At 36.9% G+C, this 22295-nt stretch overlaps 1 protein-coding gene across 14 annotated transcripts in view; it reads left to right on the top strand.

The window, feature by feature from the left end:
• LOC137285054 (calponin homology domain-containing protein DDB_G0272472-like) overlaps positions 1–22295 on the top strand; it is a 168086-nt gene that overhangs the window by 130957 nt on the left and 14834 nt on the right. For 8 of the 14 annotated variants that reach the window (XR_010956942.1, XM_067817246.1, XM_067817249.1 and 5 more), the window contains 5 exons: positions 8372–8449; positions 11168–11254; positions 16108–16942; positions 20667–20842; positions 22101–22258. Coding sequence is in view for 13 of the 14 variants with exons in the window: in XM_067817246.1 (XP_067673347.1) it covers positions 8372–8449; positions 11168–11254; positions 16108–16942; positions 20667–20842; positions 22101–22258 (1334 nt within the window). In the remaining variant the exon portion in view is untranslated. The remainder of the gene's footprint in view (positions 1–8371; positions 8450–11167; positions 11255–16107; positions 16943–20666; positions 20843–22100; positions 22259–22295) is intronic. The other 6 variants (XM_067817247.1, XM_067817248.1, XM_067817256.1 and 3 more) reach the window with 4 other exon arrangements.

Here is a 22295-nt window from a genome sequence, read left to right as displayed (position 1 = left end):
ATAGGTTCTTTAGTATTTTTGCAATGTGCTTCAGTCCATAAAACATGAAGATGAAACACATTTAGCATTGATGGTTTCCGTGCTGTATTGAGATAAATCTTACTGATGTATCATACTGCTCAGAAGTTCACTAAAAGAATGGTATAAAGATATATTATATCTAAAGAATTATGAGAAAGTAAGTGAATGTCTGGGTTTATGCCTCTTGTAGCAATATCACAGCAATATCACAGCAGGGGACACCAGAAATAGGGTTCACACATTGCAACCATTTGGGGAATCAAACCTAGCAAAGATCACCATGACAACCAGGCACTTGGCTAACCTACTGTCCCTTCTGAAAAAGGAATGTATCTGAATGCTGTGGAAGTCTTCAGCTCATTAGACCTTTGGACTTTTTTGTTACTGTTATTCTCTTCCAGTAAGAAAATAAACTACCTGACTGAATGACAGATGTAACTGTGACCATGTTTTCTTATAATAACATATCCTTTTACCTCTATCTATGACAATAATAACATACCCAAGTTTCTCAAAGAAGATAGTAACATAACCATTTTATTGTATGAAAATGATAACATACCCATCTATTTCAGTCTCTAAAGATAATAGCATAGACATTTGATTCAATAAAGGTAATAACACACCCATTTTATTCTCTCTATGATGATAATAACATATCCTTTTGAATATATGAAAGTAATAACATAGCCATATATTTCTCTCTATGTTAATTATAATATACCCATTTGATTCTCTCTATGAATATAACAGCATACCCATTTAATTAAATGAAGATGATAAGATACCCGTTTAACCCTCTATGAAGATAATAACATACCCATTTAATTCTGTCTATGAAGATAACAGCATACCCATTTAATTAAATGAAGATGATAAGATACCCGTTTAACCCTCTATGAAGATAATAACATACCCATTTAATTCAGTCTATGAAGATAACAGCATACCCATTTAATTAAATGAAGATAATAACATACCCATTTGATTCTCTCTATGAAGCTAGTAACATACCCATCTCCATGAAGAGCCAGCATTTCCAGGATCAATATCCAGATGCTCGTCACCATTGAACAAGGATACTCTCAAACTGACAAAATGTTGAAGCTGGCTTGTTGAAAGCTTTTATGGGAAGTTCTGATGAAATTGCAGTTTACTCGTTTCTCGGCAAAAGCGTATCCTTCCCTATTTAATATAACCTTGTATAGAAGTCCCTCACTTCCTAGAAACCACACACAGCCCGGCAGAGAACAAAGTGATGTTGCTATCTCATGTTTTTAAGCTAGAGGCGTCTTTGATGCAGATTTTGCCTATAGCTTTGGGATGTTCAAAGACACTGGAATGGGATGTGTTTGATCAATTTTCAATGAAGCATGTAGAGGATGTGTATTCTTTAAGGGAAGAAGTGTGTTGGTGACTTGAGTACAGTGCTGTAATCTAATGTGGAGATTTATCAAGATGATAGCCTGTAGGCAAACCTAGGATGCCACACAGCAGGTGTATGGCGGGGGATGTTATCCACCATTTAGAATTAGTTTTATATGAAGGAATATACTGCCCCCAAAATTCATTCTTACATGCACTTATGTGTTTGATTTTAGAGGTCAGTATTAGATTAATCTGCCATTTGTACCTGCTTTTAATTGACCATTTACTGAAGGAAATGATTCAGCTAAAATGTATATGCACTTCACTGTGGTCATTCAAAATTGGCTTTTTGTTAATATGATGTTTAAAATATTTTTTATGGTTTAATATTCTACTGTTGAATATCTATATATGACAGGAGAAATATAGGATGAAATCATTTAGTTTACTGTGACACATCCCTTTAATTTTATTTACAGTTAAAATCAGTTTTTTTGTATCACTACTTAAGCCACAGTTCATCATGTTAGAAAAGTCTGCCAATGCATGTGAAACTTTTGTCACTTTAACATCTCCAATTGGTGAATCACAAAAGATTGTTTCCTTAATCACTTACCTTTTAATATATCTGACTGAAAGTGCCCTTTTGAATGAAAACAAAAAGGTGGCATAGTCTACGCCGATGTCCATCCATCCATCCATCCATCTGTCCATCCATCCATCCGTTTTGTTTCCAGAGCATAACTCAGATACCGTTCGATATTTTTGGACCACACTTGATAGATATCATTATCTCAATGTATAGTTGTGCCATTTAATATTTACACAGAGTTTTGGCATTTTAATTTTTTTTTTGTTTTTCCATGGAACATTTTGGTGTTAGTCTAATGGTAGGGTGCGCTTCGTTTCCAGAGCAGAACTTAAAAAACATTCAATATTTTTCTGCAAAACTTATTTAGATAACTTCTGTAGATATATCAATCAGAACCTAAAGTGGTGCCTTTTGGTATTTACAGGTTTTTGTGATTTATTATTTTCTTGGTTTCCTTGGAAATATTTTAGACATAGTCTCAAAAGTGAGAGTTTTGTTTGGTTTCCGGAGCAGAACTCAAAAACCGTTCTACATTTTTCTGCAAAACTTGTAAGATATGTCAGTCAGAACCTAAAGTGGTACCTTTTGCCACGTACATTTTTTGTGATTTACCATTTTCTCAGTTCCATGGAAATGTTTCGGACTTAGTCTCAAGAGTGAGAGGTGTGTTTCATTTCTAGAGCACATCTCTAAAACTTTGTAATATCTGTAAGCAAAAGTTGGTAGATATGTGTGGCAGACCCCAAAGTGGTGCCTTTTGGTATTTACAGGTTTTTGTGATTTATCGTTATCCCGGTTTCAATGGACACGTTTCAGACATAGTCTCAAAATGGAGGGATGGGCTTTATTTCCGGAGCAGAACTCAAAACCATTCAATATTTGTCTGCAAAACTTGTTACCTACATCAGTCAGAACCTGAAGTGGTGCATTTTGGTACTTACAGGTTTTCATGATATATTATTTTCTCCGTTTCAATGGAAACATTTCAGACTTAGTCTCAAAATGGAGGGATGGACTTCGTTTCAGGAGCAGAACTCAAAATCTGTCCTTTATTTTTCTGCAAAACTTGGTACCAATGCTGTTATACCAATTAGAACCTAAAATGGTGCCTTTTGCTATTTACAGATTTTTGTTGGATATGTCATCTTCTGATTACTCTTGTTAAAGGGGAGCTGGGGTGACCATCTGTTTTTTCCAAACCTGTACCATTTTACCATTTTTTACCAGTCTTACCATATCAGGTCATTCAGGAAAAATCTTATTAGCGTTCTGTGTAGATTTGCAAGTTATTTGACTTGATGCTTCCTGTTCAGCCATTCCCTACAGTGCTATCACTTTTTCCAGCAGAAGAAGATGGTTCATGAATTGTTCAAGGTGTGATGGTTAACCTACATTCATGAAGTGCTGAGACAAATGGGTGTTGTTTTCAGTTTACCAAATCTATGGCAGATTTGTATCACAGGTGTTTCTTGGAAGAACCTCTCCAACATCAAAGACAAACTGTGATGAGTGCCTATTAAGAGCTAACTGAGCATGGACAACTACATTTTTATGAGGCACGAAATTGACCACCATGCCAAAAAACAGCAGGAAGTAGAGACATCTTACTGTTATGTAGACTGGCCACCGTGGGACTTCTATGCTTACTCATTCACCTCTTCCTTATTGCAAAAGGCAGTCTCCTTGTATAAGAGGGGTTGTTGGCTAGCCTAGTGGTTAAGGCATCGGCTCGTCAAGCGAAAGACTTGGTTTCAAGTCCTCACATAGGTAAACTGTATGAAGCCCATTTCTGGTGTCCCCACTGTGATGCTGCTGGTGTAACACCTCACTTACTCACTCTGTATTGTAAAACAACCTCCAAGATGCAGAGAACAGCATGTTTGCCCAAAGTGGACGGTCTGTTGTTCAATACCAGGACATCATAAATTGGCCAACATTAAGAAGATGGTACTTGTGTACATTACCTTGCGTTATTCAATATTATTTTGTTCGTTCTTTAATGACGTCCTCACTATATGATGCATTTGGTAAATAACTGAGTTTGGAACAGAAAATCCAGTGATTGATATCATGAGCATTAATACTTGCAGTTGGGATTCTATGACATTCATCAACCAAAGTAGCAAACCTGACCTCCTAATCCTGTTTGTTGGTTGCTGAAAACCCATTCTAACCTGGATCTTCATGCATTGCGTTTGGCAATAGGCAGGTAATGGAAATACTGGCTGACTCTGAGTATAATGTCTAGTGTCCATGGTAAACTGCTGTATACAGATCAGTGGGCTGTAAAACTGATGGCAGATTCACTGCTTGTTGTCAAGAGCCAAGGCCATATTTGAATTGTTTTCAGTCAATGATATTGTGAGTTACTTGTCTATAACAGGAAGTGCCTATAACATTTGAATAATGCTATTTGTAGCATGATACTTTCTCATTTTAAAACATACGTTTCCTCTAAATGAAGATTGAAAATGGAAATTTATATTAAAGTAATCAGGGGTTTCACACACTGAAAGTTAAGTTGTATTTCTCTTAGTCAAACCCATCAAGATCAGGGTTAGAATTGGTTGTCAGCAACCCAAGCTTGTTGTAAGAGGTAACTAATGGGATCGGGTCATGTCATTATATCCCAATTGCTCAGATCGATGCTCATGATGCTGGTCACTGGATTGTCTGGTTCAGACTCAATTGTTCACATACTGCTGCCATACAGCTGGAATATTCCTGAGTGTAACCCACCCTTAGCCAAAGGTAATGGTATCAGACATGGGCAATGAATGGCAGTTTGTATTTGTTTCTAGTCATAGATGCACTTGAAAATTAGATCCCTGACAGAATTCAAAGATAGAATAGATGGACAAAGATATTCAAAGGCAGAATAAATCAAGAAGGTAATTTCACAACATAATAGATGGACAAAAATAAATAGGCTAAATAGATCCAAAGGGCAGTTCAAGGTCAGATGAGATGTTTCAACCAATTCAATGGGGATCAGACGGCTACAGATTGCCTGATCAGGCTGTTACTGTGAAATCATGCTATAAACTAGTGGATCATTACCGTATTCTGACAAATAAAGGTGACATAGTCTTTCTTTACAGTGTGATAACTGATAACACATCACTTACTGAACTGTCAGGTCTAGGCTTGATTGTCTACAGATTGCAGTCATCTTGTTGAAATGTCGTTGAGATCAGCGTTAGATATGAAAAGTATGCAACCACTTTAATTGGAGATGTTTATCATTTAAACTATCCAAGACTTCTTTGTATTCTTGAATGTTTGCTTAAGTTTAGTCTGTCATACAGACCCTGAAGCAAATATATCTAAGAAAGCTTAAGCAAGTCTAGCAAATGTCGCAAGTCTAGATTTCCACAACTTCACAAAATAAAGAAAGTCTCTGGGCTCCGTTTTTATTGTGTTTATAACCTTAATTTTTTAAACTTTGTTTTCTGTAAAACGCGTTTGTTTCAGAGACTAGCTGTTAGTCTAGCTTAAGTTCTAAGGCCAAGGCCATTGTAACTGATTGTTGCTTGATTGCCATTCTTGGTAGATGGTGGGTGGTGTATGCAGTCTCCATGAAACAACATAGCTTTGTTACTTATGCAAATATAAAACATGGCTGACATTGTAAGACATGTCTGATTTCTATTTTAAGTATTGCATTGGGTTTAGTGGCATTCAGATCAAGATCAATCATCATAAGTGAGATATTTATGACTGAAAGTACCTTATCCTGTGAAATAGAATACTATTTTCATTCCCAAGAGCATTAGATGCTTTTTCACATCTGTATCTGAGTGTAGAGCATAAGATCTTCAACCAATAACTGAATTCCCCAAAGTAAAGAACCATTCAAGAAAACAGACCCTAAAACAATCTGTACCCTCATCCCTAGTGAGAAAGAAGGGGAGAGCTGTTTCCTCAGATCTCTGAAGGACTGAGGTGTTTAGTTCAGTTGAGGGTATTTGTCCTGATTCAAACTGTCACTAGTGTGTTTATGAAAAATCAATGTGGTTTTATCAAAGTGATGCTTCATTTAACATTTTGACACTGGTGCCTAGCTATGGAACTTCAGGCCAGAAATTTGACATCCTTCATGTTGAAATACCCTGGTTTCAGGCAGAATAGTCGGATGCTCTGATGCTTCGTAGCAGTTCGAGTTTTATAACCGTTTCCGTTTTATAATCAAAGTAAAAGAGGAATTGCACTGTGATGAACGCATCAATTTTTGTTTTAAATTGTAGAAAAATGTGTAAATATTGTTCTGGGCTTTTGATGAAAAAATTATCAAGGCGTGAGTGTCTATAAATGACTTCACAGTTTCTATGTCTACATTATCGTTGTCTGTTTGTTTTTGATGATTTTATTATAAGTATTCTTATTGGAATTGGATAGCTTAGTGGTCAAGCATTTGTTTGTCACACTGAAGATCTGGTTTCAAGTCCCAACATGGGAACAGTGTGTGAATCCCATTTTGTTTTTTCTTGTTGTTATATTGCTTAAAGAAAGCGGCGATATTACTCACTCTAATTGGCACCCATAAGTTTTGAGAGGCACCCACAAATATGATTATGAGTGCTCTGTGAAGCAAATATATTTCTGTGCCTGTAAATGTTTTAACATGGTCTCGGTTTTGGAAAGTTAAGCTGTTTCAGTTTTATCAAATTAAACATGAATAAGGACTAATTTAATTTCATCTGAAAAATATAATATTTACAGCACACAGTATACTCAAGAAGGGAAACACATGAATTTTCTTCATTAGACAATTGAAATACTGAGATGTTAATATATTCATATGTCAATACTGTGGTGTAAGTATATTTATGATACACACATCACTTCAGCAGTAAGGCAGAATTGGGGTAGCCTAGTGGTTAAAGCATTGGCTCATCACACCGAAGACTTGGGTTTGATTCCCCACATGGGTACAAGTGTATGAAGTCCATTTCTGGTGTCCCTTGCTATGATATTGCTGGAATATTGCTAAAAACGGTGTTAAGCCATACCTACTCACACATGTATGTTGCTGCTGGAGACAAGTGTTAATAGTAACAGAAAATAGATACATCAAACACTGCATCCCAGCCTAATGAACACAAGGTGTACCCCCTTTAACAAGCTTCAGGTGCCTGTACCCAATGGCAGTGTTGCAGCCAGGAGACTGATATTCACAAAACTGATACTAATTATTGGGGTAAATAAACAAGATGAGATGCATGCTGAGGGATTCCTGTACCTATACTTATTTGATGGTCGCTGTCTGTGGAGAAATGTTTGAAATGGTTTTAAGGTTACCAGATATGTTGTAATAAGTGCCCTAGACGATTTCTACCAGAGTAGGCACTTCCTAAACACATACACAAGTTAGATATCAAGAATGAGAGAACTTTAGTTTAGTGAGCGAGTTATGTGAAATGACACTTTGAACAGTATTCCAGTAATAATACATCTTGTTGACTTGACATGTGAAAGCAGGTCATCGTATCTCAGTGTTAAACTATTATTAAATTTCAGGAAGATAATGAAAAATGTTGTGTTTTGATAACATTGATTGATTCCATCTTTTTATTGCTGAACGTTCCAATAAGGTAAAATTAAAGAGATTCATGTAACTAAAGAAGGAAATGTTTGAATGCCATTTTGACCTTTCAGCCAGAATAATGTTAAAGTCAGTTAAGATATTTAATAAGACCAAGTGAAAAGATTTATGAACAAACTGTGTTAGGAAAGTGCAAATAGAGAATAAATGTGTTGACATGTATTTAATCAGACGGAGTGAACTGGATTTCCTTTTTGAAGGAAGTCATGGGTTTTAGAAAAAAAAGTTATATGCAAAATAATTTCATTGATGTAGTTCTTTGGGTAAAACAAATATTTGGTTTTTGAATAGCTGGAGTGCATGTGTTTGCAATGCATGATAAATCTTGTTGAGTTCAACTTTGAAATATGACATTTATCTGGCATTTATCTGGCATCTGGTAGAAGGGTTGTATAATGGTTTGAATCAGAAGGGTTTTATCAGAATGTTACCATGGTTTTCTGATATCATACCTTGCAAGAAAAATAGTTTGAACTCTATAAATACACTGCCTAGTCTGGCAAGTACTTGTGTCTCTTGAGATGTGTTGCCTAGCAGAGTAATTAAACTGTGTGAGTGCATGTGGTCCAATTGAATTTAGGATATTAATTATGAATTTATTAGTGAAATCAGGATATTTTTAGCGAACCCTCTGATGCCTATTGAGTGAGTGTTTGGTTTTGTGGTGTATTTAGCAATATTGCATCAAGATTAGGAAGAGAATCATGAAGGTACAGCATTATGTGATGTTCTCCTTGAGATGTTTTCATGTATTCCTATATTGATATCATGCTTTGCTATTCCAGCAACGGGTGTTTCCGACGAGTATATTAAGAAACTCCAAGAGTGGGAGACGTTGAAGACGAGGAAGTCATCACAGAAAGGTAAGTATTGTGTGAGTGAGTGAGTGCATGTTGTTTTATGATGGTTAGAAGTATCTTTGATTTATCATGAAGATCTGTTACTAATATATTCCTGAACAGAAGAACCAGTGCTTGATAACATGAGTGTTGAACTACATATATCGTGGTGTATGGTCCTGCGCATAGAGATCAGGTCAGAAATCAGACAAGGTTAAGCAACATTGGCGTGAAGAGTCCTTGGATGGGTAATTTGTTTGGCAGGTTGAAACCTGAGAGTTTCTAGGGCTTCTGTCCTGACCCACAAGGAAGCATTTTTGTGGTGCATATGGTCTCACGTTAGGCAAGAGAGTTTCTTCAAATTTGCTGCTGTTCGCCTTGCAGAAAATGGGTAATCAGTAGGATAAGTAATTTGACCATTAACCTTCCATCATCTAAGGTTATCCAGGGTAGTACTAATCTGCTTGTGTGCTTTGAGCATGCTTAGGCATGGATCTGTGTATGGTATGAACATGCTGTTATTATTATTATCACATGCTTATCAGGTTATATGATGATATCCACAATGCCTAGCCACATATTGTGAGAAGCTGATATTGTCAGCACTTGACACAAGTGTTGTGTTGTGCTGATGACCTGCATCAGAACCCTCGACTCCCATGGGGAACTATCTATCAATGCCTGTGACAGCAAGCAAGCCATGGGCAACTACATCACTATGGAGAGAATCATTTGGTTGGGAAGTACTGGAGAGGCAATGAATGGGAGTTTGATGCCAACAATTTCACTTTTCTTTGCTGTGGGTTGTTTGAGATTCAGCGGGGCAGGTTCTTATTGATTTTACAGTGACTTCGAAGAAAGGCAATAGAATATATTGTCTCACATTTGGAGAGGCATTGGAGTAGAAGCTAAAAAAATATATTGTAGTTCTAAGTATTGCGGAACTGTACAAAAAATACTGCCTTTGATTTTTTGTAAGGGAGTTGGCATTTTAATCAGAAAGGTTGTGATATACATTGGAGGTTACAAACATTAGGAACTTTAATTCCTTCAAAATTAGGTAAACTAGTTAGGCCAACCGACATAACAGTGGAAAGTTTTTGAAATCTCACTGAAAATTCTGGTGCACTGGGACAGTGAGAGGAATGCCGAATCAGGCTATTCCTATGACAATTACATCAGTATAAGGTGAATACTAATACCCCAGTACAGTGAATACTGACACTTCATGAAATTCATACCAGTACCTTAGTACAGAAAACAATGAGACCTTTGTAGCATGAATACCAGCACCTTAGAACAGAAAATACTGATACCAGTGTACAATGACTACCACCAATATCTTAGTACATCAAATACTGATACCAACATACAGGGAATACCAATGCCTTCATGGCATGAATACCAGCACCTTAGTACAGAAAATACCACTACTCCAGTACAGAGTATACCAGTATCTTAGAACAGAAAATACTGAAATGCACCAGTAGAATGAATACCATCAATACCTAAGCTCAAGGGACACTGATATCATGGTCAGTATAGTGAAAATGTATGGTAATTCTGTTGCTGTACTGTAAATCATGTAAAACTGTTACTGGTTTTTTTTAATTGTATTCACTCAAAGATAAGCATTTTCTGAAAATGACATGAAGGAAGTCAGGTTGCAGTTAGGTACTTCCCCCAAATCACTGTGAAAATATTTTTCTTTTGTAAAGATCATAATGAAAATATTTCCTCAAACTGTTGCATTTGAGACAGAACAAGTCACTTGTTTCTCTCTAAAGCAGAAGAGTTGTCAACAATCACCCAGTGTGCCACACAATCACCCATGGCCCAAACAATCACCCATGGTCCAAACAATCACCCATGGTCCACATAGTAAGAGATGCTACTGTTGAGTGTGTGCTGAGGAAACTGTAACTTGTAACTATGGTATGAAAGTTCCATTGCATCCCATGTTCTCCTCCTTGATACCATTACCAGGCTCCTCCAGAGTACATTTTCCCATACAATTGGATTCCCTGATGAAACGTCACTCACAGATCATTTCCATGCCCACTTTTCATAATAGAATGGATTTTTTATCTGTATAAAATACGTTTGATTGTGGACAGCTGTATGTCTAGGAGCAGTATCATTGGCCACACAGACACCAAACTACAATCCACATTTCGCGAGAATTGATTTGTGGCCACTGGGATAGGCTTAGTGCTGGCTCTGTCATACACCGTCCCCTGAAATCCATGTCCACAAATGCTGGTGCATCGTAGAGCTAGCTCAGCCTGGTACCTGATGAGACTTAAGTAATTGAAAACCAATTGAGCTGAGTATCATCTGCCTCAGAAGCTACCAAATGGACTACCCTATTCTCTGTTTAAATCCCCACCTTGTCACAGGAAATGGAAGTTTATGCCAAGCAGATGATTGAAATTGCTTCCTAAAGTCCTGATTGGTATTTCATCCTGTTTCTAGTACTGAGTTGTTCTGTAATTCTTTGCTTCGGAAGCAGATTGCTCTCAATCTGGATGCTTTTGAAGAACACTTGCCAGTTTTTCCTCAAAGTTTTTCCCTGGCTTTATAAACACTCTTATTTCTACAGACAACTGCTTGATAAGGAAAAGAGACGGGGAAAAAATATTGACAGGTGTAATCGTTGTATGATGAGGCTATGGCATATCTGAGGAACCATACTTTGCGGTGTATTGATGACAACTAGTGATTGTTGTACTTGCTTTACAGCAGTTATGGAGGAGAGCAACGTCACTACCCCAGACAGTTCCTTTCTATCCCAGGATTCCACGGTTACGGACAGAAGCAAAGCAAGAGGTAAGTCACTTACAGATAAAACTGAATTTTATCGAAATCAAAAAGGTTTCCAGTTTGCATGTATATTTCTGCTTTTTTATAGATTAATTACAAAACACCATTTTTTGTTGTCTTCATTTAATTTTATGAAATTATGGTTGTACACTCTTCTGTATTTGAGTACAGTTGATTCATTTTGTGTAGGAGAACTACTGTTTAGGAAAACATTAGTGAAGACATGGGTGCATAAAGTCTGAATTTCTATGTTTGCCCTTGTTTAGTTTGAAACTGTTACATACGACTTTGGGTTAAAGTTCTAGGAATTTAAGAAATTCTAATTGCTACTTTAAGAGGCATTTTGAAGTAGGAGTAGTATATATGGAGAACATGTATGCATGTACAACATCTTTGCAGTAGCATTAAAGAAGTTATTAATCCACATATCATATCCTTACCTATTCTAATTGTTGGCTGATGTGACAAAGTTCCCATTGAAAGAAGTCTCAAAATATATTACTCCAGAATAGAATTTTCTTTTGCCTGTGTTATTAGTGTGTTGTTAGAGATATTTCTATCTGTTTTAGTAAACATGAACTGCAGTGATAGTCATATTGTTATCAGTATTTAATGTTTATGCATAGGATGCCTACTGATGGTGGATCACATTAGTCATCAATGCAGGATCTGACAGTTAATATCATAAAAATAATCATACCAATTGGTAAACATGAGCTACAGTCACGGAAGATACAAAGATTGGGTGCAACATCCTGGAGATTTCAGCCAGCAGAGGAAGACACTAAATTTGATTCCGTAATGATGGTAGTGGATGCGGGTTTAACACAGCTGGGAAATTCCTTCCAAAGTCCTTTCAGTGACCAGATGGAGCAATCAATACGTACTCATCAAACCCAACAAGTTCAGGAGTTGGTGTTACAGACTCTCTTGATCGTGAAGCAGTGTTAGAAGTGGGATTGGCAACTGAAACATGCTTTCGGTTTGATTTATGATGAATTGTTAAAAAAAAACATACTTTAACAGCCAGATATAAGAAAATGTTTGTCAAACACAAAATGTTCAGTAACTTATTTTGCTCTGAAAAGTTAAGGCAACTTAAAATAACCATTGGAATAGGTCTAGCCACATTGATGTATGAATTCATTTCTTTGGGACACTTATGTACAATATTCATCTCAGATAAGATTTTTGGAATGCACTACGAGAAGTTATTTGAATCAATACTGGTAGCTGGGGACTAAACGTGTTAGGTACTTATAGACCGTTAACGATATTCTTTTCATATGACAAAATAGGATCAATTAATAACTTGAAAAAGCAGATGTGTGATTCCATAAATTTGATGATTTGTCAATAATCTAATAGAATCTGCATTAAACAGGATCATTAATCCAAATATTTTCAGTAAGAACAGATTTGATTCCATTACATAAGGAATTGAGTGCAAGGGCTGTAAGTACAACTTAAGTGAGTAATGACAGGGTGGATGTAGACCCACAGCAATTATAGGACCTATACTACCGGACCTATTTGCATACATTATTAACTCTTACTGCATGAATCGCGTAGCAACATCTTTGAAGACTCCACCATATGAACACAGTAATAGAGATTGACTTGCTCTGTACTGATCAGTACCGGTCCTCACAGGAGGCAATTGACAGTCTGCTGCCTCTGTTCTTGCCAAAACCGCATCAATTTGATACTGTGCTCACAGACGCTCAACTGAATGTGAACAGGGCAGTCTCATATTGTGAGTGAGTGAGTGAGTTTAGTTTTACGTCGCGCTTAGCAATATTCCAGCTATATGGCGACTGTCTGTAAATAATCGAGTCTGGACCAGACAATCCAGTGATCAACAACATGAGCATCGATCTGCGCAATGGGGAACCGATGACATGTGTCAACCAAGTCAGCTAGTCTGACCACCCGATCCCGTTAGTCGCCTCGTACGACAAGCATAGTCACCTCATATTGTGAAGTTTATTTAGATGGAAATAAAAACGTACATATTGATTTTTTCCCCTGCAGGTAGCAACAGTGATTTTTTGTTTGTCCATATGTGTTTTTTGTTGCTTTCATTTCATCAGTGTTAAAGGTCACTAGCAATGTAAAACACTTTGCAGATTCTGACACTGAAACAAATTATCAAAAATGCCAATTCAACCTATAAAGTTGGAAAAAAAATGAAATAAGAGAGACAAAAGACTGTGAAATTGGAGTTCAAATGATTCACTAATTTTCCCCCCCGTACTGGGGGAAAACTGGTTTCAACAGCTATGCTGCGCTGCACTCATTCATGCACAGTGAATAGGTTCTTGGAGCTTGAAACGGTATGCCTACCGTTTGAGGTCGTGAGCAGTAGTCTAATCTTGGTTGTGTACACAAAGAAGTAAATAATCTAATCATTACATAAAAAAAGACATGTTGATTGTGAGAAGCAGTTTCTGTCACATAGAAAACTCAATGTCTGGTTTACTGACACCTATATGTCTGCCTGCCTGTCTGTTAATGACAATATGCAATGTACAACTTCATTCACTGACCACATGCAATTAGAAACTAACACCCATCATGCTTATAAGCCACAAAGTGCATCGGCAAATGAACCAGCAGCAAAATATTGGACTTTTGATTTGCAATTATATGCTTATAATTTTGCTTATTTGTTTTAACTTAATCAGCAATACATTTTATATATCATGAATAAGTGATAACTGTGGCTTAATTATGTTTGATTTTTGGTTGCATGTGACCTTTTAACATGAAATCTTTTGGAATACAGTATGTTGATGCTTCATATTTAAGCCTATATTTCAGTGCGTGCGTGCGTTTTGGGGAGGGGGCAGCCCAGTGGTTAAAGCAGACTTGTTTCCCCATATGGGTAAAATGTGGGATGCCCATTCCTGGTGTACCCCACCAGGATATTGCTGAAATATTGCTAAAAGCAGCATAAACCCATAGTGGGTCAATTTTAGTTCACTGACTGAGTGAGTGAGTAAATTTAGTTCTACACCACTTTTAGCAATATAAGGGCTCAGGACACAGGAATGTACTTCACACATTGTACCCATGTAAGGAATTGAATCCAGGTCTTTAGTTCAACAAGCAAACACTTTAACTACTAGGCTAACACACATGCATGCATGCATGTACACACTCACACACACACAGATTTACTTTTGGTATGCAGCTAGACCATTTTCAGTAGAAAAGATTATGCAGTAATGTGCAGGACAGTTTCCTTGGCAGAAGGTCTCATGATGATGTATGTTATTAAGCCAGGAAATGTTTGTTACAAATTATCTGATCATGTTTAAACAGACACTGCTGTATATTTTCCTGAGTGTCATTGACCTTTAGCTAATGACCTTGTCCCGTTTGTGAAAACAGTAATATGAGGCCTTCCATGTTGCGTTGTAAGCAATAAACTTTTCAACAGGAACTACACTGGATCAATGTTAAATCATACCAAGGAGTTTGTTTACAGTTTACGATGGCTAAGCTTATCAACTTTTCAGATATAGTTATGTCCCTTGCTCACTATAATGTCTGGCAGGTATTCAAACTGACGGAAATAATAAACATGTTTACGGTTGAAAACCTAATAATTTGATTAAGATATATGTACATGTTCTTAATTAAGACTTTAAACGCAGGTGCATGGTGTACATTCATTAACAACGTTCAGAGGTTGGGTAAGCTGATTTAGTAGGGCAGGATATAGCATAAAATTGAACATGGAAACTGGCAATGTTTTTAAATGTGGGAACATGTCGACTTGTCTGGGGTGGAGAGTAAGCTTGATGTGTCTGTGAACTGGAAACAGATTGTAGTGAGGCTGTCTGAGATAAGAACACAGTGTGTTAATGAGGAAGGAACAAAGTGCAAGCCTTCTCCATCATCCTTCAGTCTTGCTCCTGGAAACATTTCAAATATTTGTTTTCCAAGTGTGGTTGCTATTGGACGGAGTAATCAGACATTGAGGCATTTACAGCCAGTTGCATGTTTCTCTGGATGAGGTGGGGCCTTGTGGACTGACAGTATCACTTTGTACAGTGTGGTCTCGTGAGCAACCAAGAATATCCTCCAGCCTGTGGATTCCATTGAATTCTTTTTGTGATTCAATTAACATTGAAGGTTGATTCAAGGTATGGTGAAGGTAGATTCAAGGTTGAGTCAGGTGGTGTCAAGGCACATTCAAGCTGATTCAAGGAATCTGGAAGTGTTCGGGATTTTGATTGTTTTGTTTTATCTTTGATCATAAGAAATACCAAAAATATTGGAGTTTGGAACAGTATTTGCAAAACTAAATGCTTAAAGTAGGTGCTGTAGTCGTGTTGTGTTCCAATGCTGTTTTCAAGAACTCTTGAGGGCTTACTAGCTGGTAAGAAACATTTTTGGAATTCCTCTGATAACAGGTGCTGAAGAGTGTGATTTGACGTACAGGAGAGAGATAGACACAAAATCCATCCTCATCCTATCTCTGTTACACTGTGAAGGTTCTCTGATCAGGGAACCAAGTATATCTTGAAGTTACTCCACCTGGTGAAAACAGATAGTCTATCTGGAAAATGTCTTTCACAATTTCTTCTGAAATTAAATGAGAAAAAAACCAAATAAATCAATAATTGAAAGTTGAGCAGTCTCTCCTATAGGATGAAACTGAGATTGAACTGAGAAACTATGTTTGTCTGTTGTAGCTGTTACCGCTGATTCTTGGATTGAATATATATTTCAGGACATCTTCAGGTGGTAGTTTCAGACGTTTTGCTTCTTTTCAGGAGAGTAATGGTATGACAACTATCAGTATTAAAATTGGGTGTAGTTCTCCTGACTTTCGACTATTGTTACAGGTTCATCTCCACATCGACCACACAGTCGGGACAGCTCTGGGGAGGAATCAGTTGATGACATCACCCCAGTCGATGTCAGTCCGTCTGTTAATGTGGATGACCTCCAGCGAAAAATCACCGAAAGTTTCAGTCGCAAACTTCAAGAGTGGGAGCGAATTAAATATCGCCGAGAAACGAAAGAAGGAAGTCCTGAGATAGAGAGAAAGGGAAGCAAGAGTCGGAAAGACGAACGTCAGAAAAGTAAAAAGTCACGAGAAGAAAAGGAGAAGGAAAAAATGGAGAAGCAACGAGAGCGAGACCTGCAGAAGGTGGAACGTGAACAGGTCAAGCTCGAGAAAGAGAAGATGAGGCTTGAGAAAGAGAGGCTCCGAGCACTAGAGCGAGAGGCCAAGTTAGAAAAGATGAAGGGTAGACTAAGTCAGTCGGATGAATCATCATTCCGGAACCCCATTATAAGTCCAATGGCAGAGTACAAGGTCACCGCAGACTTTGCTCGGAAGCTTCATGAATGGGAAGTGATGAAAGGTTTGTCACATGACATCTCCACAGCCATCTATCTGGAAGCTCAGAAACGAAGTTTACAGCAATCACGAGAGGCTCAGGAAACAGCAACAGTTAAATCTGAACCTCAGACCTCACCAACAGGTGGAGCCACTGGTGGAGCGGGTCAAGGCGCCAGACCCAAGTCCAGCAAGCCTCCACCATTGACTCTTCAGCCTTACTGGGACTCCCCTGAAGAGACCTCGCCTGTAGAGAAGTCCTCGGAGACCAGCGTTGGGGACGACACCAGCATCACAGAGGAGGGCACCACAATCATGAAGTCCAATATTGCCAGGTGAGCTCTAGCTCTTAGCTAGTCAGTCACTATCTTTAGTCACTCACAAATACTACAGACCCATGAAGGGTTAGAATTGATCTTCAGTAATCCATGCTTGTCATAAGAGGCGACTAACAAGACTGGGTGGTCATGTTCACATGTCATCAGTTCCCAATTGCACAGATTGATGCTCATGCTGTTGATCACCAGATTGTCTGATCCAGTCTAGATTATTTACAGACTGTATATCAGGAGTATTGCTGAGTTCAGCGTAAACCTAGACTGACTCACAAATAGTACAAATGATATTATTAATTATTTTTTTAACTAGATCAGGTATTAGAGTCTTTAAAATCTATTGGAATGTTTGGTGAGGACCTAAGTTGGTGTTATCTGACAAGGCAGTCATAGTGCTAGGATGATGGTAACTCCATAATACAACATTGCCTTGCAGTCATTTGTTTTGTGGAACAGAATCATTGAATTATATCTGTTACCAAATTTATGTACTCTTTGAGTGCCATCAGTCACAAAGCATATTCATAGCCAAATAGACCTTCTGTTCTGCTTGTTAAAAGTGTTATGAAAAACACTAGTTGGCAGTGTTTGGTAACTTACAAGTCTCAAACGTTGAAGAACTAATGGTTAAGCATTGCTGACACTAGAAGCCCAGGCTTGCTGCTTAAAAATTAAACAAAACAAAAAGTGATGAAGCCTGGACTACAGTCCCTGATGTGACTGATGGAATATTTGCTTAAAATGGAACAAAACTCTTCCACACGGATGGAGAGTCATCGAACGGTTTTGAGATCCCCTAATTCAGATATAACTTCAGTTAAGGGTCTAAGTGAACCAAATATTCAAATGTACAGATGCCTGAAAAATTTAAATTTTTTACAAGTGAATCAAACAGGTTATTGTAACATCTATGTTGTATGGCTTCTTGATCTAAGAGATAATGTAACTGATTTCTTATACTCGTGTTTGAATCAAGGACAATTGTTTCAGCGAAGAATATTTACCTGTGAGTCATATGTGAATGTATTCATGTATTGTGGAGCACACACATATGCTGGAGTATGGCCACAAAACAATATCCTACCATGCCAGATGTAACTTTGTAGTTAGATGGACTTGTAATTTTACTGGGTGGCATTTTGCAGTGTTGTGAGAGTGACAGATATTGGTTTTTTAGTTTAGATTTTTTTCCTTGAAAATATCCTTTTGTGTGATATGTTATCAACATTACTGAAAGTTTAGTAAAAACTTTTTTGTTGAGAAAAATACAAAGGTTTATTAGTTTTGATTTGGGTCATTTGAAATTTTGACTTACATACTTCAGTTCTTCTTTATTTGTGTGCGTGAATGCATGCGTGTTTAGGGTGGAGATCAGCTTTTGAATGTTGATTACTATTTCATTAAAGGAAAGGTATATTTTAAATTAGTTTGTGTCATATGATCACATATTTAAGGGTAGGGAATATATTTGGTAATAATTGTCATCATGATATGTGAAATACCTGCCAAATGCCAACCCATTATTACTAGTCCCACTGCATATATCTTTCACCCAGTTAGATGTAGTTAACAGCTGGAAGTCTCTATTAGGGACTATGTCAAAATTATCCCATACCATTTCCTACCAGTTGTTTTCATTAGATTGCTTTTTTTACACTGCGAATGCTACTTTCCTGAAAGCATGGATTAGATGACCAAAAATAGTTGTGACAATATACATGACATGAGACACTAGCATGAAGAATATGATGTGTATATGATTTGTAGTTTTGACACAGTCCCTGAGTAATGTTATCTGCACAACAAGTTTTGAAAGTCAACTGAGTCGACAATTATCCAATAAATTGTATGCCTCACTAGTTATTAATTGTCCTTCATTAGCCCTTAGGAAGAGAAACCAATCACAAAATTGCAACAGTGTTGTATAAAATCATTAGTCTTTGATGTCATTACCTCAGATGATTGGCTACTCCGACCATAAACTGCAAGTAGTTAATGTGTTTTATTGTTGGTATGGCAACAAAATACAGTATCTGAAACTGCAGACATGACAACTTATTCGAATGATGTTTTGAAAAAAATAATCTATGTGTGATTTGAATTGATTTTTAAGTGTAAACCAAAGGGAAAAAATCTGTTCCTCTTTACATCAACTGATTCAGGTTTTTGAGAATGAACAATGTACTTTTATATACCTATGTGTATATACCGGTCTAACAGCATGGATACTATATTGTATCCATCATATAGCTTCAATATTGCTGAATGTGGCATAAAACTAAACTCACTACTTTATCAGCAAAAAGAAAATATCAAACTGGAGGTGTTCAAATGTGTTATCAAATATCTTGAAATTATTTAATCAAAAAGAAGTAGATTTCTGTGCAATTGTTATTAATGAAGAAATTAGATTATATATACGTTTTACGAAATTATTTTATAGATAGCAAAGGAATCAGTTGAAACAGGCAGTATTATAATACATGTATTTAGTACATTAAAGTCTTTAAGTTTGTCAGGTTCAGCTAAAGAACATCTGGAACGGGACTGATATTACTGATCAGCCTATTTGGCTGCTTAATTTTCATGCTGTCTTCTGATGAACTTCAGAGCTTTGATTACAAATTCTATATCCTACTTAACATTAGATTATTAGAGAAATTAATACTACACTGCATGATAGTAATAAATGTATGTTATATACATCTATACACTGTATATAAACACAATATGTCTGTGTATGTGGTTGTCAACGTAGGGTCCTGTTTCCTCTACATGTCTGTTCCTAGTTCTCAGGAAACCTGTATTTAGTATTGCTTAGTACTGAACTTTTTGAGAACATTGTTCTGTTTTATTTTATTTGTAGCAGTAGAAGTTATATAGTCACCTGTAGCAACCGTATTCAACATAGTAGCATCGAGATGATTTTTCTAAAAAGCTTTATCCATCTATGGCCTCAGTTTCCGATCTTGGCATAATGTCTTCAGAGGTTAATCAATTAAATGTTCCTTGATCTGACTCCAGGTTCTGAGCCAGTCATTAGATCCACATTTTAGTATGTTAAAGGAGAAGTAACTCTGCTTGGGATGAAGAAATCAATTGCATATTTCTGGATCTGTCAGTAGGTTCTGACTCGTACATCAGATCCAAGTCTTAATACTGTACAGGAGGTGTAAGTTCGATGAAAAAAAATCAATCAAATACTTCGGGATTAGGTTCTGACCTAGTCAGCTCCACATTCAAATAAATTGCAAAAGTTAACTCTAAACCTTTTTCATTATTACAGCTAGATATGTTTCTATATAAATGCATTCATAGTGCATACAGAAGATTGTAATCAGTTTTGTCCCATATGTATCAGACTGGAAAAAGAAAGAGATTGGTAAATTTTTGGAAAAGTCAAGATGTGTTAGGGAAGAGAACTTTAAAACAAGAGAATGAGGGTATCTTTAACAAAGCATATCTTGAAGGAACAGTTTAGCATTCCTGGGTGTTATCATGGTGAATACGGTGTATATCAACTCCATATCCAGACATGTGTAGTGACATTTATCATTTATTTTGTGACTGTTTATAGTCTTTTTTTATTTCTCCCTCCTTCCTGAAGGCATGCCTATTGTTCCCCTTCAACGGCGCCTCCATGGCGGCAACCCAGGGCAATGGGACCATGTCTTCGTGTGGATCGTGCACTAACCTGTTTTTGATTCTGATTTCCGGCAATCAGTGTCGATTCATTTGACAGTCTGGAGCGAGCAAATCTCCAACTTCTAGAGGAGCTCCAGCGGAAGGAACTAGAGTATGCAGCAATTCAGGAGGAAGTTCTTGACCTCAACGAAAAGCTATCTCTGGTCAGAGACGAACATGCGGCCGAGATGGGTACTGGAGCCCTTCATATATTCTGTGAGATATGTCAAAAAGAGATACTGCTGAATTTTACATAGAAATATCAAACATTTCTTGTCAAATTTCAAAGAAAATTAACTTTCTTTTTTATCAATATCTTGACAGTTTGGGAGATATGCATATGTTAAAGATCATAAGTATCTCTTTATGATTTTGAGGTCTGTATAAGTTCTTTATTTTGTTCTTTTTGTTCTTTAGTTTATTTGAAAGCAAGAATGTTTTCCTGTATTTTCACTCTTTATCATAGGTGTCCAGTTTCTTATTCCTTTGCAAATATCAGTAGTTTCTTCATTACATTTCTACAAATGTATGTTCAGTAAAATCAACATGTACACTGAGAAGTTTAAAGAAACTAGAATTTTACGTTTGAATACTGATTCTGTTAGAAATCTCTTTACAACAAGAAATTAGGAAAACATTCTTGCTGGTGATATGTGTACAGCCAATAGCCAACATGGCATTAAACAATTATCATTTTTCAAAATTTGGTGATAATGACCTTTTTTGTCTTTTGTGTAAATATTTATTTAATTTGTTCATTCTGATTGTTTTGTGCTGTGTTGTGCTATCTGTGTCAGTATATCAAGTTGTTCATTGTAATTGTTTCATGGCCATATTTTGCTCACTCAGATTGAAAGTCTGAAGCGTAATCATGGTATCTTGTTAGTCTGACCATCAGTTTCCAACATTTTCCTCTTAACCTTTTAAAGAAATAACCTGGAACTTCCAGTGCATGCATCCCACTCAAGACCTGAGATTGGCATTAATGACATCTTTCCACTGGAGTCTTAGACATTCAAATTTCAAAATCTCAGATTCCGCAAGACTCAGTTATTTTAATTGTTGGACCTCAGATCTGTAGAAAAAAAATTAAATATGAAAATGATTAAGAATGTTCCCTAAAACCAGATTATCAATGTACATGGTGAGCATCTGATTTAGGACAACAAGATATATATAACTTCACCTGTCGAAAGGCAGAGTTTAAGTCATTATATTTGTGTAATTTAGACAAGGCAATCAGCAGATTCAGTCCTAATCAGAACATTGCTTAAAGAAAAGACATATAAAAAAAACATTCTGTTTCATATTGTGTACATCACATGATTTTTCAAAGAATATGTGGGAAATATATTAAAACATAATATAGTTATTCTGGACAATATAAACTGACGTTTCATAAGGGACACAACTCTTGCAACTTTAGTTATACTTCATATCATAAGTGACCAGAGTGTTGTTTGTTTCTCTGCAGCCCGCTACAGAAAACAGTTGTCTTCAGGAGGAGGGCAACCCCAGGCTGTAAAGTTAGAGGTCGGAGCGCTAGAGGCCACTGTGGCTGACCTCGAGCAGAAGATCAAACAGCTGGATGGCGTTGGCGAGAAGCTTGCTGAATCAATGGAAACTGCTGCTGTGAGTCTACAAGAATCTGAACATTGAGATTTCTGTG

Source organism: Haliotis asinina, chromosome 5 (genome assembly GCF_037392515.1).
Source record: "Haliotis asinina isolate JCU_RB_2024 chromosome 5, JCU_Hal_asi_v2, whole genome shotgun sequence".
NCBI classification, from domain to species: Eukaryota; Metazoa; Mollusca; class Gastropoda; order Lepetellida; family Haliotidae; genus Haliotis; species Haliotis asinina.
Note: the sequence above shows the minus strand (reverse complement) of the source record. Positions and strands in the feature narration are given on the sequence as shown.